Genomic DNA, 15209 nt, shown 5'->3' on the forward strand with positions numbered 1-15209 from the left:
ATATTATCCAGCAGAACACTTTGTTCTCAGAGTGGTGTTTACTGGAGGTTCCTCAGTCCTCTAAAAGCAGAGCAGGAGGCAGAGCTTTCAGCTATCAGGCTCCTGTCATGTGGAACCAGCTCCCAGGTGTTGTAAGGGACGCTGACACAGTCTCTGCTTTGGAGGCTCGGCTCAAGACTTCTTTATTTAGTAAAGCTCACAGTAAGAGCTGCTTCAGGACACTCTGGACCTTTCTCTAGTGAAGCTGCTGTAGGTTTAAATACTGGAAGACTTTTACTGCACTGAGCTTCTTCCCTTCTCACTCTCCTCCCATGGCTGTTGTGATTGTGTTGGGTAGTTTTGTTTGTTTGTTTGTTTTTTTCCTCTCGTCCCATCAGGTTAGTGTAGTTTAAACTGACTAGCACAGTTCTCCTGCCAGTAAATTCATAGCCGGTTATTTTCTTTAGCTCTTACATGACAGACGGACAACACTTCACAGAGGAGGAAGCTCTGGTTACTCCTAAACAAGTGTGAGAATTGGCTGTTAATTTCGTCATAACATTCAAAGCGTGCACGGGGGTTGAGACAGTGATAAAAGCAGAGGCCCACACACTGGTGTTGTATTTAATTGGTTGCAAAGAGCCCTTCACTTCCACCATTAAAGATCCGAGCCCGAGGATACGTGGAGCATCAGGCTGAATTACGTAAAGTTTAAACAGGGTCAACGTGTCTCGTCTGCCATGAGAAGCACCGGAGAGCGGATTTCATCATCGCTGTTTGTAGCTGAAACGATTTGTTGAGACGCTCTCACCCCACTTTTTGGCCTTGTTTATGGAGGGATATATGGTAATGAGGACGCTCTCCTTTAGCTCACTTGTTTGCTGGGTTTTGGAAACAAGAACTGGCAGTATGTGACAGCTAACAAGCTGGCTCTTTCATCTGGGAGGAGGTTGTGATGGGTGTGTTTCTATTTATAATACTAAGAAACACAAAAGCAGCCACGAGCTGTATTTTGAGTTCGACAATGCTAACAGACTTGAAGAAACTCCTTGTCTGTTGGTCTGTGAAAAGGCCGGGCAGTTAATGTCTCACAGTGTAAAGCTGCAAGTTCTCAACCCAAAAACTGCAACATCTGGCTCTGAATCCAAAGCAATTTATGATGAATTTGGGGAAAAAAAGCATTCAGAGTGACAAGAAAAAAACATAAAAAATTTTTCTTAAACACTTTATAAATGACAAAAATATAATTTCTAATGTCTTGTAGATCATGCTCAATGTTTCCTCATGCATATTCACTTTGCATGTGTTTTGTGGGTGATCAGCAATACCAAAAAGATTTAGCAAAAAATAAAAAACAAACAAAAAAACAAAACAAAAGAAAAAAAAAACACAAGTGTGGGAATTGAACCAGTGAACTCTTGATCCCATCACTGTGACAGCTGTACTTACACTCGTGACTGAGGTGATCTGCAACTCTCTTTCAAACAGATTCAATCATAAATGAAGCAAATATTTTTCAACACTTCAAGCTACAAATTGCGCATAAAAAATGCTTTGAGACTTCTGTTTTGTTTGATCACAGACACATCTTTGAAATCCTTGAAATGTGAATATAAATGCAGTTAAAAGTTAATTATCATAAAAGTTATGTTATTCATCCAAACAATATATAACCACATTTGGTTGAGGACTGTTTACAAAAAACTACTTACAAGATTTAATAAATTATGTATTATTTTTATTTATTTATTTTTTAAATTTTAGAAATGCTTAATTCAAAATTAAACAAAACACTGGCTTTGGTTTCAAACTAATCTCACAAATTTGAGTGTGTGAAAAGAAAGAGGAAGGTGCAACGAAGTCAGACCACATTTAAGTTAAACTGATTACCCTTTAAAGCTCGTGTCCGGAGTTTTGAAAGAATGAGAGCTTTTTTTTAGTCCAACCTCTCGAGGTTCCGCCCTCCCTCTGCTGTCATGAGCGACCAAGCCACGCCCCTGTAATTGTGCACGTGCATTATCTGTCGGGTGAAAATGAGAGCCTCCGAGTCCTGCAGCATCCTCCATGTTGAGCTGTTTACGGTGGATGTTCAGCAGACAGTGGATATATCCGAGGTAAGCGGGGTGGCTGCTGCGGCGCTAACTCTCCTCTGCTGGGCGAGCGGCCGTGCTCTCTGGCTGCTCCACACGTTGATTGACAGCATGACAAAGCAGAAGCTCAAAATCTATTGGCTGACGCTGACCGGCGCTTTTTCGGATAACATGGGGGTCTATGAGACGAAGGCGGAGCTTATAAATAAATTTTATATTGCTTTATGCTAATATTATATTGTAGTATCGAACCAGACTGACACATTTAAGCTCTGTTGAAAAATGATACATACGTTGGAAACGAACGGAAACTCCGGACACGAGCTTTAAGGGTTTTTTTTAACAATTTTCTCATAATCGATAAAAGGAAATGTGTCTTCAGCCTGCGTCTCATCCTGCCATAAACTAAAGTTTTTGTCTCCTCCAGAGACACTGGCGCAAGTCACAGTTTCCTTGTCACATGACTTCCTGTCTGGTGCCACTTGTCAGTCTCGCTCAGGTCGTCTTCATTTCCACGTAGCTTCTGTCATGTGAAATCCGATGTGCATAATTAGAACCTGTGTAATTGGTGTGAAATTAAAACTTTTAATTGCAGAACTTGTTTGACAAACCGAGCAACAAACTGCAAGTTGGATGTGACTTTTGGGGTCTTGAAGTGCTAAAAACAGTATTTTAGCATCTTGAGCAAACGTTCTTCTGCTGACATTGTCACCTTTCAAAAACTATAAGGCCACACTTCCATCCAACAATGTAGCTGCCATTTTTAAGATGAGCACATGGGACGGGTGTACACTGAACTGTAAACCTGTATTTCTGAATGTCGCACATCACAACATAAAAAGCTTGAAGATAAAGAAGGAGTCAGTAAAGTCATAAGTCACAGATTCAAGAGTGGTTGAAGTTTTAAAAAAGTGGAGTCAAATGCTCTATCACCAGCCGGCACAAAATAACTTTTCAGGCACTCAGAGCCCACTTGGGTCCACTCTAATTACTATTCAAAATATTGATGCTCACAGCTCAGGCCCACTTTGGCTAGATTGGGTTCACAGTCTTGACCGAGCAGCAGGGAGGCGAGTGGACTGGTGAAGACCTCTTCATTACATCTTAACTGACCCATATGCTCACTTCACTGGAACTTTTTGAAGATTCTTTTCATGGAATATCAGTTATAGAATTGCTTGCTTTGGTAAAAATATATGACCCCACTAAGCAACATTTCCAGTTGTACTTATCTTGGCATGGCTTTGTTTCCTTTGATTTAAAAAATACATAAATAAATAAATAAATAAATAAATAAACTAACCAAAAATAAAGAAGGATGTTAAATTATACCTCAAACAGAGTGTCTGCTCATGTTTGCTCACAGACGTGGGTGCATTTCTAAACACTGAAATGGAAACAGCGCTTTGCATGTCAACATCCACCAGCTGATTATGGGTTATCCTTTGACTACACATACCGTTGGCAGCTTTAATTACAACATGACTCACAGTGACTGTTCATAATGGAGCTAAAAGTCTTCAGAAAGACAGCTCATGAGAAGAAAGTGATTGGACAAGTTCAAAAGTTTGAGGGGGCTGTGCCTTAGTATTTGTGGCTACATCGCAGTTTGATTTCCATCGGATTCATGTGTCTGCTGCATTATAGCACATACACACTCATCAGCCACGACACTGAACATTTACAAATGAGGAGAAAAACCTCAACCTCGTTAAGGCAGAAAAATTGACAAGTTTCTAGATTTGAAGAGGTTTCTTGACTGGTTCAGATCGTCTACAGACCTGAGCAGGGCCAACCCAAACTAGATAATGCATTTAGGGAGCATAAAGCTGGCCTGTTTGGTCTCATCCCACAGATAAGGTGTAACTACTACAGCTGTTACTGGTACTTCTGAGTGAAAGGTGTCAGTATAAACGCTGCTGCAAGTGCGTTGACGAGTTAGGGTGTCCTTCCTGACTACTGTCCTCTCCTGCAAGAAGCAACGATGGGCAGCAAGCCTCTCGACTGTGGAGCAATGGAGGAAATATGCCAGGTCTGATAAATCACATCTGTATTCATAATGCATGGACGCTCGGGTCCAAGTGCAAGGCTCACTGGGGGATTTCAGGGCAGCATATGGACGACAAGAAGCAAACCTGCTGTGCTGCGTCCATGTGGATGTGCCTTTGACACCAACCACCTACCGAAGCATTGCTACAGGCTTTCTACACTCTTAAGGAGACAGTGGTCACCAGTGGCTTGTTTGATGATTAATTTAATCATAATGAGGTTAGAGTCTTCCTGGTGCCACCTGGCAAGATTTGCTGCTAACATCTCAATACAAGATACCACAGCTCAGAGGTCTGATAATCTAGAAGAATGATGTTAAACATATGACCTGTGGGCTAAAACTGGCCCCCAAGAGGCTCCAGTTTGGTTCGTGGTAGACACAACATATCCCTGAGGCCAAACCTGTGACATTTTAATCAGGTGTGTATCCTCTGCACCACTACAAAGACAAGCCTTATAGTTTAAATTGACCACTCAAGATGAAACTGGGCTGTTTGTGGACCCTGAACTAAAATGTGTTTGACACTCCGGGCACAGACAGACCAGGGCTCTCGGTGTTTGCAAAAATTCGACCTAGACAACACTAGGCAGGTGGACATGAAGCGATGGCTAATTGGTGTACATCACTCCTTTAATTTCCTTCTGGCTGTATCTATTATAATTTCCCCAGTGGTTTCTCACCTAATGGACTTTCATTCTCTATGTTGCAAATGAGAGAAATGTGAGGGTAATACTGATGATCATTGCTACTTGAATTTCAAGGCGGACAGGATGAAGCAGTTCCCAATTTCCTGACATAAAGCCACATGACATAACCCACATTCTGTGTTGCTCAGAGAGTCTAGAGGCCAGTTCCAAGAAAGCTGCAGCTGTGGGACTTCTTCCTGTCAGGCGCAAGCAGAAACCTCGCATCGCAAGATGTTTAGTGATCTTGATGCCCACGAAAGAGCATTCAAACCTCAGGACATGCCTGCTCACTGTGTGCTCTCCTTTCAGTGGCAAAATGAAATGCTTGGGATGTCACTGCAGCCGTAATGCCCCCCCCCCAGAGCGTGACCCTCAATAGAAGCTGTGAGAATATCTACACCGCGGAGAGGCCTTCAAGCACACTTGTGCATTAGCCATACAATCAAGTGTTTAACGCCCTGAGATTATTCGTTCTTGAACGACTCTCGACAGCTCCATGTCCTTCTGAGTGAGAAACAGATTGTGAGGAGAAGAACTACATGAAAGTACAGATTGTTCAGAACTGCAGTGCAGTGATTTGTATGTGAGAAATAAAATATGTTCTCAGGATACTTTCCTTTTTTTCTATCACTTTGTGCACGTCTAGTTAGGTTAACTGACTACTTTGCAGAGATTTCCTCTGGACCTTAATAGAGACACACACACACACACACACACACACACACACACACACACTCGATCTGAATAGAAGCATCCATCATAATCGAGGCAAAAAAAATTGCCTCAAGTATGCTTTGTAATCAAACTACTCGATTTCCTCAGGTAATCGCTGCTCCAGACTGACGGCAGTTCCTGTGTGACAGCTCATCTGAGGATATGATTATGCGACACTTCAGGTGAGAATGCGGCGTTTTCCTTTCGGAAAAGTTTCATGTTTGCACGGCGACATTTTGAAAATGATGTCTGTTGACACAAAACTGCAGACTTGCTGGAGATGATGTAATCTTCATGCCAGGCCACAGGTTGGCGCTGTTGGTTATTTTTGGTGCTAATTATGCCATAGCAGCATTTTCACAGGAGGAGCACAAGTGTTTTCAAAAACTTGTGTCTTCAGTGGCTCAAAATACCGCTGTTGTGTAAAAAGGTCCCCAAAATGCAAATGGAAGTGTTGGTTTTTTTTCCTGTTTGTGTGAAACAAACAGAGTGTGTGTGACAGCTCGCCTGAGACTCGGTGTGGGTGGGTGAGGTTGAAGCCATTTTCACCCTGATTTATTTCCGCCATCTCTCTGAGAATAAACGGTCCATTCTGATGGCGAGCTGCTGCGATGGTCAACAAGAAGTTCAAGACCTATTGACGTAAGAGGATGAGGTTTACGGCTCAGCCTTTAAAACAACTGCCCTGCAGGTGTTGTTACACTGCCGACTGCCATTCTTCACCACTCCCATGTCCTCACTTACCTCCCTTTTAACATTTCCTCCTTTAAATAAATCATGACAGCCAGGGTTTCGACCTGCTCTCCTGAACTGCTGATTCATTTCTATTCTCTCTGAGGGATCCTTTAATGAGACCTACGTATGTAAACATCACAGCTTTGCTCAAAATGTGTGTGATTTCTCTTTTTAATTCCTTCATATATGTTCTGTCGTGGTTATCAAGAGATGTAATAGCTTAATTTCTTTTCAGTTCATAAGAGATCAGCAGAATAAACTCCTGTAACTGTTTAAATTAACCTTGGAGCATCCTGAAGATTGTTGTTTATCATATGAATCATCATGAAATGATACATCTGACAAGTCAATGTTGGTTCTCAGATGAGAAACGGTTTCAATAACGATCTCAAATTTGAACCTCCACAGGCAGCAACAAGAAAAAGCTAAAGCAGCAACAGAGACAAAGGAAAAGGGAGGAATAACCTCCAGATACAGAACTAAAAAGCATATCCATGCACACCGTTTTGAATATAGCTTAAAGTTATTCGCCATTACTGGTACATTTTTGCTCCAGCAGACAGCATCTAATATTGCAATCGTGTGAATGAATGAACAGTTAAGGCCAAAATTATCTGAATAGTTCATTGTGTTAAAAAAAAGGAGGCTGAATGGGTTTTAAAGACCCTTCACGGAGAAAAATGTATCAAAGATCCCATCATGATTTTAGAATATAGCTACCAGTGGATGTGTCAGTTCAGATTGCAGAAAAAAGTATTCTTTTCGATTTTTCAATTTTCAATTTTTCATACTAATTTTAGCATAATCAGGCTAACCCTAACTGTAGGATCATCTGTAACTGACCTGTATCCGTGCTGCGTGTCCACACACACTCCGCCGTTGAAGCAGGGGTTTCTGGGATATGCGGCACAGGGCTGATGGGTTTGCTCTCTGCCCGGGCAGGAGCACACGGCCGAGGACTCCACCGTCACCGACACCAGGCTCATGGTCCCGCAATCCACCACGGTGGGCGTGTCACGCACGTTGAGGACGCTGGTGCAGCCTCCCGAGCTGGCGCAGTCCGAGCCGGGACACTCGTCCACCCGCACCTGGGACACGCTGACCTGGAGGAAGGACTGCAGCTGTGCGGAGAAAGACAGAGGAAGACACGAGCTCAACACTCCACATGGTGGGGAAAGTGTTTGTTAAGATCAGATATTATATTCAGCAGATTTTAATGATCGTACTTCCAAATGATACCACAGGATCGAATAGTATTACTGATTTTGGGCAAAACATCCAAAACTCATCACTGGGAATGAAGTAGTGGACCTTGAATTTGAACATTCTGATGACATAAAGTTGTTTGTTGTAAGAAAAGATGTAACAGGACTGGTAGGTTCCTTTTTTTCAGCTCTGAAAAACACTGTGATTGCAGTTGAATTTCCACAAGATCAAAAAATGTCAAATGTATTTTTTTAAAAAAGGAACATGACGTAATGATCTGTCAAAAACACAATGTATTCACAACTGAAAAAAACAAAACAAAACATAATAGTCTTTTGGAAAATAACAGTTGACAGAGAAGCAAACAAAAGCATCCTGACAAGTGATTACATCCTGCTGCTGTCTTTTTTACAGCTTTAAGAAAATCAGCTGTTTCTGCAATAAAAAAAAAAAAGAATGAAACCACCTCAGGGTCATATCGTACAATACCCCTGAAATGTGTCTCAGAAAATCACTCTCTCAAGCTAAGGAGTGAATGAAGCCTCAGACTGCTGTAAGTCTTGTGTTTGAGGTGTTTAACGCAGTTCAGATGATGCTGGAGTCAAATCACAGACAGTTCGGCAAGAACAGCATGGATTAAAGTGTAGTTCCATGAAGTAGACCAAACAAACGAGAGTCAACCTGTAAACCCAAACGCATAATTTTTGCATTTTTGTTTCTGAAAAGTTTCATGTTTCACACAACAATGTTTTAAAAATGAGGCCAGTGGCTCCGAGCAATTAAAGATTTGTTTTGTCCTGTAAACTTGGCCTGTATGTCACTGTCTGTATACCTTCTCTGTACAACCCCCTGCTCAAATTTACACAAAAATCAACAAAATCTGAGAGCTGAATACTATGTAGTTGGACAAACCAGGAGTGCATATATCTGTATATTGATTTTAATTAGCAATGACTGCTGGAACAGGTTTCTTACCCAGCAGAGTTCTTCATTACCGTACTGTGAAACTTTCTGGTCAATTATTTAAAAAAAATTTAGGTCACAGTTAGAGAGTGAGAGTTAGTCTACGGAGGACGGATAAGAAGTCACGACAGCTGAGAGACAGGAGGACCCAAGTATGTCTGAGTGGAATTAAGTTAATTGGCCCAGTCCATCATTAGAGTGTATTTAACTCTTCCACAGTCCTTTAAATATAGTGAAATGATCTGTTAATACACCTGCATCTAGATGAACTGCTGATATTCCAGTCATGCATTAAATTAAATAGTGTGCTTAAAAAGTAATTTTCATGACTGAACGTAGTGAATGGACCCAGTTTCCAGAGAATGGTGTAGACAAAAATAATAATAATAATAAAAACAATAAAAAAAAAAAATAATTAAAAAAAAGGTACAGAGCAGTTTGGTGATTGGTGCTACAGGTGAGAGGAATCACCAGACTGGTTACCGAGGACAGGTAGGCCAGGATTTCAGATGAGTGCTGGTAACAACGTTAACTTACAACGGGGTCAAGCTTGAACTCCTCCAGAGAGGCGGTGCAGTCAGATAAACACAGAGGCTGAAAATTCACCAAAACTCACCAAAACTCCACAGAAACAGGACAAACCAGGATAACAGACATCTGGAAAACCAGCCTGGACACTGAGTCGATCTTCAGGTCAGTATTGAGTTGAAACTTTACCAATACAATGTACCATGTTATGATGGAGACTTCAGGCACAGAGGGATCAAACAGAGGCCCGTGGGACAAATGAGGCCCACTTAAGGCTCCAACCTGGCCACCAAAAACCACTGAGCACTGATCAAATTGTAAAAATGCCAAAGAAAACATTGATTTTCCCACAAATTCCTGAAGAGCAACAGACTCATCACAACACTGAGACCTGAGCCGAGATATCAGTGATGCTGCCACGAAAACTAGCTAACTAGCATTAGCCTGAAAGCCATGCTGACAGGATGAGTTTGTAATAACAGGCACAATGCAACAGAAGATTTCAGTAAAATTGTATTCTTTAAATTTAAAGGTTGTTGTGAGACTGTTTTAACAATCCAGCCCACTCAAGATGAAATTGGTCTGTAAATGGCTCCTGAATTAAAATGTAGTTTGACACCCCTGTTACAAAGATCAAATCATGTCAAACTGTGTTCTGGACCACAGCACTATGTTCACAGACTCATGGTCTCCACAGCCCCAGATCTCAGTCCAGCGGAGCCAACTTCTCAAATGGTGGAAGACAAGATTCACACCATGCACATGAAGCTAACAAGTCTGGAGCAAATCTGCAATGATGTCACAACTATATCTGAGAAAACCTCTGAGGGAAGTTTTGAGGACCTTATCAAGTCGTTGACCAAAAGAAGATCTGAAGGAAAACAAGGTGGCACTCATTCACAGTCAGTGTATATCATCCATATACATTTGTACATCATCAACATATATCATTGATATACACTTGAACAATTCTATCCTCTATTAATATAAAGTGAAACACCAGAGAGGCCGAAATAATTTACTGATTAGTTCACCCAGTACTTTGATAATGTCTGAGGGTCTGATATCCCTGCCACAACAGCACTCATTTCGCCACTTTCTGCTAGAGCTGCATCTGCAGGAAATGATCTCTTACTAATAAACCCTACACAGTCCTGTAAACATGTGCGTACACACCAGTAAAACAGAAAGACATTGATGCAGAAAGAGGAAACTCAATGAGTACAGCGAGGCGTCGGGGGTCGAAGAAATCTAGCTGTTTTTCCGCACGAGTTCCTGGAAAAGAGGGCTAAATGTTGATGAGGCAGGGATGAAAATTGTGATTGTCAAGGTCGAGTAGTTTGATGAAGCTCTGGAAAGGAAATAAATGGAAATTGAGTATGTACTGCAAACTCTGGGGGTGTGTGTGTGTGTGTGTGTGGTGACAGTGTCACTGGTCAAATAGGTTTCCACTGAGCATGCACCGAGAGATGCATGCACTCTGATACAAATTCATGTAATGTGAAATGTAGTGAAAACAAGCGAGTCACGTTATGCCCAATCTTCTGCACTGACTGGACTTCACTCCGTGTGGCAGGACTGCTCTGACTGTCCCACTCATTCATCCAAACTGGCTGCATCTCCGATACGGATGATGTTTTCTGTTATTTCTGACTGATGCCTCGCACTAATTCAGCTTTCTACTGTGTGCATGCGCCAGTGTCAGCAGGGATAGTTTCCCATTGACAACCAGACTCTTTCATTCATTTGTAACCTGCCTGCATCAGTCACGCATGGCTTTATTGTTGCAGTGGGTGCGTGCAGCCACACAACAATTAGCTCAAACGCAGAGGAGTGTGGGAGTTTAATGAATAGTGTCTTCTGTTAATCAAGCATATAAAGTATCTATGAACACCATTCCCCCGTACTCCTTATTTGTGTCACTGGACACTGAGACACGGTCGTTTAATCGTTCAGTCAAGTGAAACAGTCCGTCATGCAGAGCAAACACGTTTCCATACAAAGACGTCTCGTTCAATACAGGAAAACACGCCGTGGCTTCGAAACTGAACGGAATTAATCATGCTGTAACCTTGACTCAAGTGTTTACTGCTTAGCCCAACCAAAGACACAAGCATGCAAACACTAGTGTGAAAATAAACACTTGTGGTGCCATTCTCATTTACGAGCTGAGCCAATGACATGTAAGATCAGAGAATAAGACGTAGCTCCATTAAATATGAGTATTTACAGATCCCGCCCTGGTTTGTTCATAGTTGGTGAATAATGAAGGAACATAGCTACTTTTATAGTAACCTGTCAGCAACTGAATACTATCACAGAATAAATTATTCAGTTTACTAAAAGGGAGATTGCTACTTGTATAATATGCATGAAAACATCTGAGGAGCTTCTGTGTTTTTCTGCTCCATTTGCTAGCATGTTAGCATAGCATCAGCTGAAGTCAGTGTTTCCATATTAAGTCAGATTTATTTCAACTCCACTGAACTCACTTTGAAACACTTCAGTCATTTAGAGCAACATTAAATATGTCCGACTGTTTTTAACATTAACATGTTGCTAAAGTACCTGTGGTGCTTTAAAACCTTCGATAACAGTTCACTTTAGAGACAAGGTCATTCTCCGCACAATATCCATCCATTCAGTCACTGCTGGAGGAAGTACCTGCAGCTACTGTTTGTGTTACAGCCATCTTGTTGGCTGTCTCTTAACGGATGTCTGTCTTGCACTAATAGGTCACAGCGGCAATATGTGCAATATCTGGACAGGTCTGATTGAAGGAGATGATTAAGGCCTCAATTACCCGTATTTTCGGCACTATAAGGCTCACTGGATTAATAGGCGCACAGTCAATGAATGGCTTTTATTAAAAAAAATCATACATGGGGCGCACCACGTTTTAAGGCGCATAGGATGTATAGAATAGTGTATGAGCGAAATACATATTGGCAGTCTAGGTGGTTACATTCTCGGTTGAAATGTGTGAGTAAAGCGACATATCAGAGCGAGTTTGACTGAGGATCGCTCCTCTTCACGGATATGCAGCTCAGAGCGCAGCCACAACTGGTCGCTTGGTCACCGGGGTTCAGCCAGCTGCCGTCTCCTGAGTGTAGTGCCCCACCGGCAGCTCAGCCGCAGCCGGCCAGCCGCTCCCGGCGTCCCGGCGGGGGGGCTGCCGGGCGGGGGCCGGCCGTTCTCGGAGTCACAGCGTGCAGGCTGCCGCCCGGCGTCCAACCGCTCCCCACGTCGGCCGGCCGTGCAGCCGCGTGCCGTGCTCCGCGGTTGGGAGAGTGGAGGACAACTGTGTGATTATGGTGACTGACAGGTTGGAGGTGGAGAATGAGCCTGAAGCTTCATGTTTGCCGTCCTGTTTGAACTAGCTAGCTTAGCAGCTTAGCAAGCAGGGGTTGTTTGCTCATGTGATCAGGGTGATTACCGTAATACCCGCAAAAAAGGTGCATCGAAATATAAGGCGCTCTATTGGGTTTTGAGAAAATTAGAGGCTTTTACGTGTGCCTAATAGTGTGGAAAATACGGTACACGACATTTGAAGGTTTTCCATTAAGAGCTCTGTAAAACACAACAGTGCTCAAGAGTCACTGGAAACGCAACTTTCTGAAAATAGCGCCCAAGATAGAGTCACTGTAATATCAATCCAGCTTGGTGGTCTTTCCATGTGCATATCTGTGCACTCCCATTGTTAAAGTTTATACCGTATTGTTCTATGATCATGTGTATGCGTGGTTTCATTAAAAAAAAAAAAAAAATACAAAAAAAAAACAGCAGTGCCAATTTATGATCTGGCATGTTAACCATATTGTTTTCACATTTCTTCCTTTATGGAGAATAACCTGTTTCAAAATGTTGCTGAGTAAACTGAAACTTTTCTGAAATTAAATGGTGAATGGCTTGGTGTAACAGTACACAGAATCACAAAACTGGTCAAGTACAATGGTAAATGAACTACACTTAAATAGCGCCTTTTACCCTGCATTACCAGAGCCCAAAGCACTTTTCGTTGCATTACCACATTCACACACTCGTGGAGGCGGCTGCCAAGCAAGCCATTGCCTCAAACTGTCCACTGGGGGGTTTCACGGTTCAGTGTCTTGCCCAAGGACACTTCAAAATGCAGACAGGGGGATACAGGAATCAAACTAACAACCTTCCAATTTTGAGATGACCACTCTCCCCACTGAACCACAGCCGTCCAGCAACTATATCAGTTTTGAGTTTTTTGTTTTTTTGTTGTTGTTTTTTTCCCCCCAACTAATCAGTTACTGTTTTGAAATAAATTGCGGATCCATTTTTCATTACTAAAAGTGTGTGTTGTACTGTTTTTCCATACCAATTCTAACTGAGCCCATCCACCGTGATGATCATTGAAAAGTTGGAATGAAACAGTGCTAAAGCCACTGAGCTTTAAGAGTCCATGCTAACTGTAGTGACTCCACACAAAGCAGAGCTTTGGTCCAGAGACCCGGTCTTATCTTCCAGTTAGTGTTCAGGAGGTTGAACACCATCTGTAGGTCGACGGTGTTTATTAGAACTGCAAATTCATTGGGTGCAGCACCACAGCTGGACCACTCCGTTTTGGGTCTTGGAGATTTTTCAGCATCAGCAGGGTTCACACGGTGTAGCAAAAGTTTTCTTCCTGCCAGTTGGCAACAGAGTACCGACTGCAGCGGCAACTGTTTATTGAGGTGCATTGTCTTTCAGGACCGTCCTGCTGTTTCCCTGCTCCTGCCTCCATCCCCTTCCAGCTTTGATTTAGCTCCTCATCTGTGGACTCTGCTACCAATAATCCAACTGAGTATCAACCTGAAATGACTTCCTGCTCCGTGATCAGGATCCACAAAGTTGTTCCCCTTTGAACTTCGCTGTTTACTTCCATCTAGAAAAGGTATGACCACAGTGGACTTTGACCACAGCTGAAGAACTAATTTCCACGAATGATGTGAAACCGCTGGCTGTTTCAAATGCAGTTAACACTGTTCGTGGCGGCTACTGTACGAGGATAGGAGGAAAAGTGCTTGAAAAATGGATTTTAATAAGTTTTTCGGATAGAAAGCAACATGGACTTTGAAGAGAATTGCAGTAGAAACATTATAATTGAAGATGATTTGAAATCATGCTTAAGGAAGTCCTGGAACTCTTTAGCATGTAGCATTTAGCACAGCTCAGTGTAAAACTCTCCTGATCCACGAAGCAGTTACACTACTAATCCACATCGTTCTAACTCTGCTGCTCCAAATGTCTAAGTGGCTGGTGTAACATCTTTGTCCCCTTGATATTTTGTCAGAGCATAATTTACAGTCCACTTTACGTTTGTCATTCTCATTGAGATTAATCTCCAAACCACGGACACTGATCATCGTTTCTTGTCTACCTGTTGCTCACGCTACTGGCGGATGACGTTGTTTTGCTAGAACGAGTATGCCGTCCAGTAACGACCCTGATAGCAATATGTTAGCATCCCTAGTTCTTACTCACAAAATAATCTTTCTATAAAGTCCGATCATTGACTAAGTTCATTAGAGCAAATCAAAACCCAACTGACTATGGAGGAAACTGGGGTCCACCGAGGACAGGTCCGTCCATTAAAGAGCAAACACCAAAAGACAATCACACACACTCAAATTTACACCCACTGCCAAGTCAGTGACAGCGTTTAACCTCACATCCTTTTGAACTGTGGGAGGAAGCTAGGGCAGCTACAGTAAACCCAGTCATGGCTTCTTTAGCAGGTTTCATATCAGGCTCGAAATCGGAGATTTTCTTACTTTCTTCTTCAAAAGCTCATTTTCCATCCTTGCACGTCCACGTATGTGTGAGATATTACTCCACTGGTCTCATGCTGTACTGTGACACCTAAAGGAGGGCTAACATTTATGCTGGTAGCTTGTCTTACTTTTTCTCAAGAAGAAGGCCTTGAAAGGAGGAACATATCCTTTTCCCCAATCTCTCTCCTTTCTTTTTTTTTTTTTTTCTTTCTTTATTTCAGACTAACTTTTAACTTGTCTTCATTCAGCTATGGCTTGTACAATGCTGTCGTGATCAGATTTTGAAACCTATCAATGCGTTTCTCTGGAAGGTACAATTCTATGCTTTTGAGGCTCGTAACCTCTAAAGAGTAAATGGTTTCAAACATGTCAGCTCGCTTCAGGATCTTTTCTATCTCATCTCCCAAATGTGGGAGATCAGAGGGACTTGGGGAGGGAGCCATTGAATCTTTAAAAGCAGAACAGTGGTGTGTAG

At 42.3% G+C, this 15209-nt stretch overlaps 1 protein-coding gene across 1 annotated transcript in view; it reads right to left on the reverse strand.

Annotated features, from left to right (window-relative positions):
- The window catches only part of LOC115389982 (neural-cadherin-like), a 317885-nt gene that overhangs the window by 35001 nt on the left and 267675 nt on the right, over positions 1–15209 (reverse strand). Inside the window, 2 exon segments of the mRNA XM_030093608.1 lie at positions 7098–7375; positions 12073–12100. Of these exon segments, the coding sequence (XP_029949468.1) occupies positions 7098–7375; positions 12073–12100 (306 nt within the window).

This window comes from Salarias fasciatus, chromosome 1, assembly GCF_902148845.1.
Source record: "Salarias fasciatus chromosome 1, fSalaFa1.1, whole genome shotgun sequence".
NCBI classification, from domain to species: Eukaryota; Metazoa; Chordata; class Actinopteri; order Blenniiformes; family Blenniidae; genus Salarias; species Salarias fasciatus.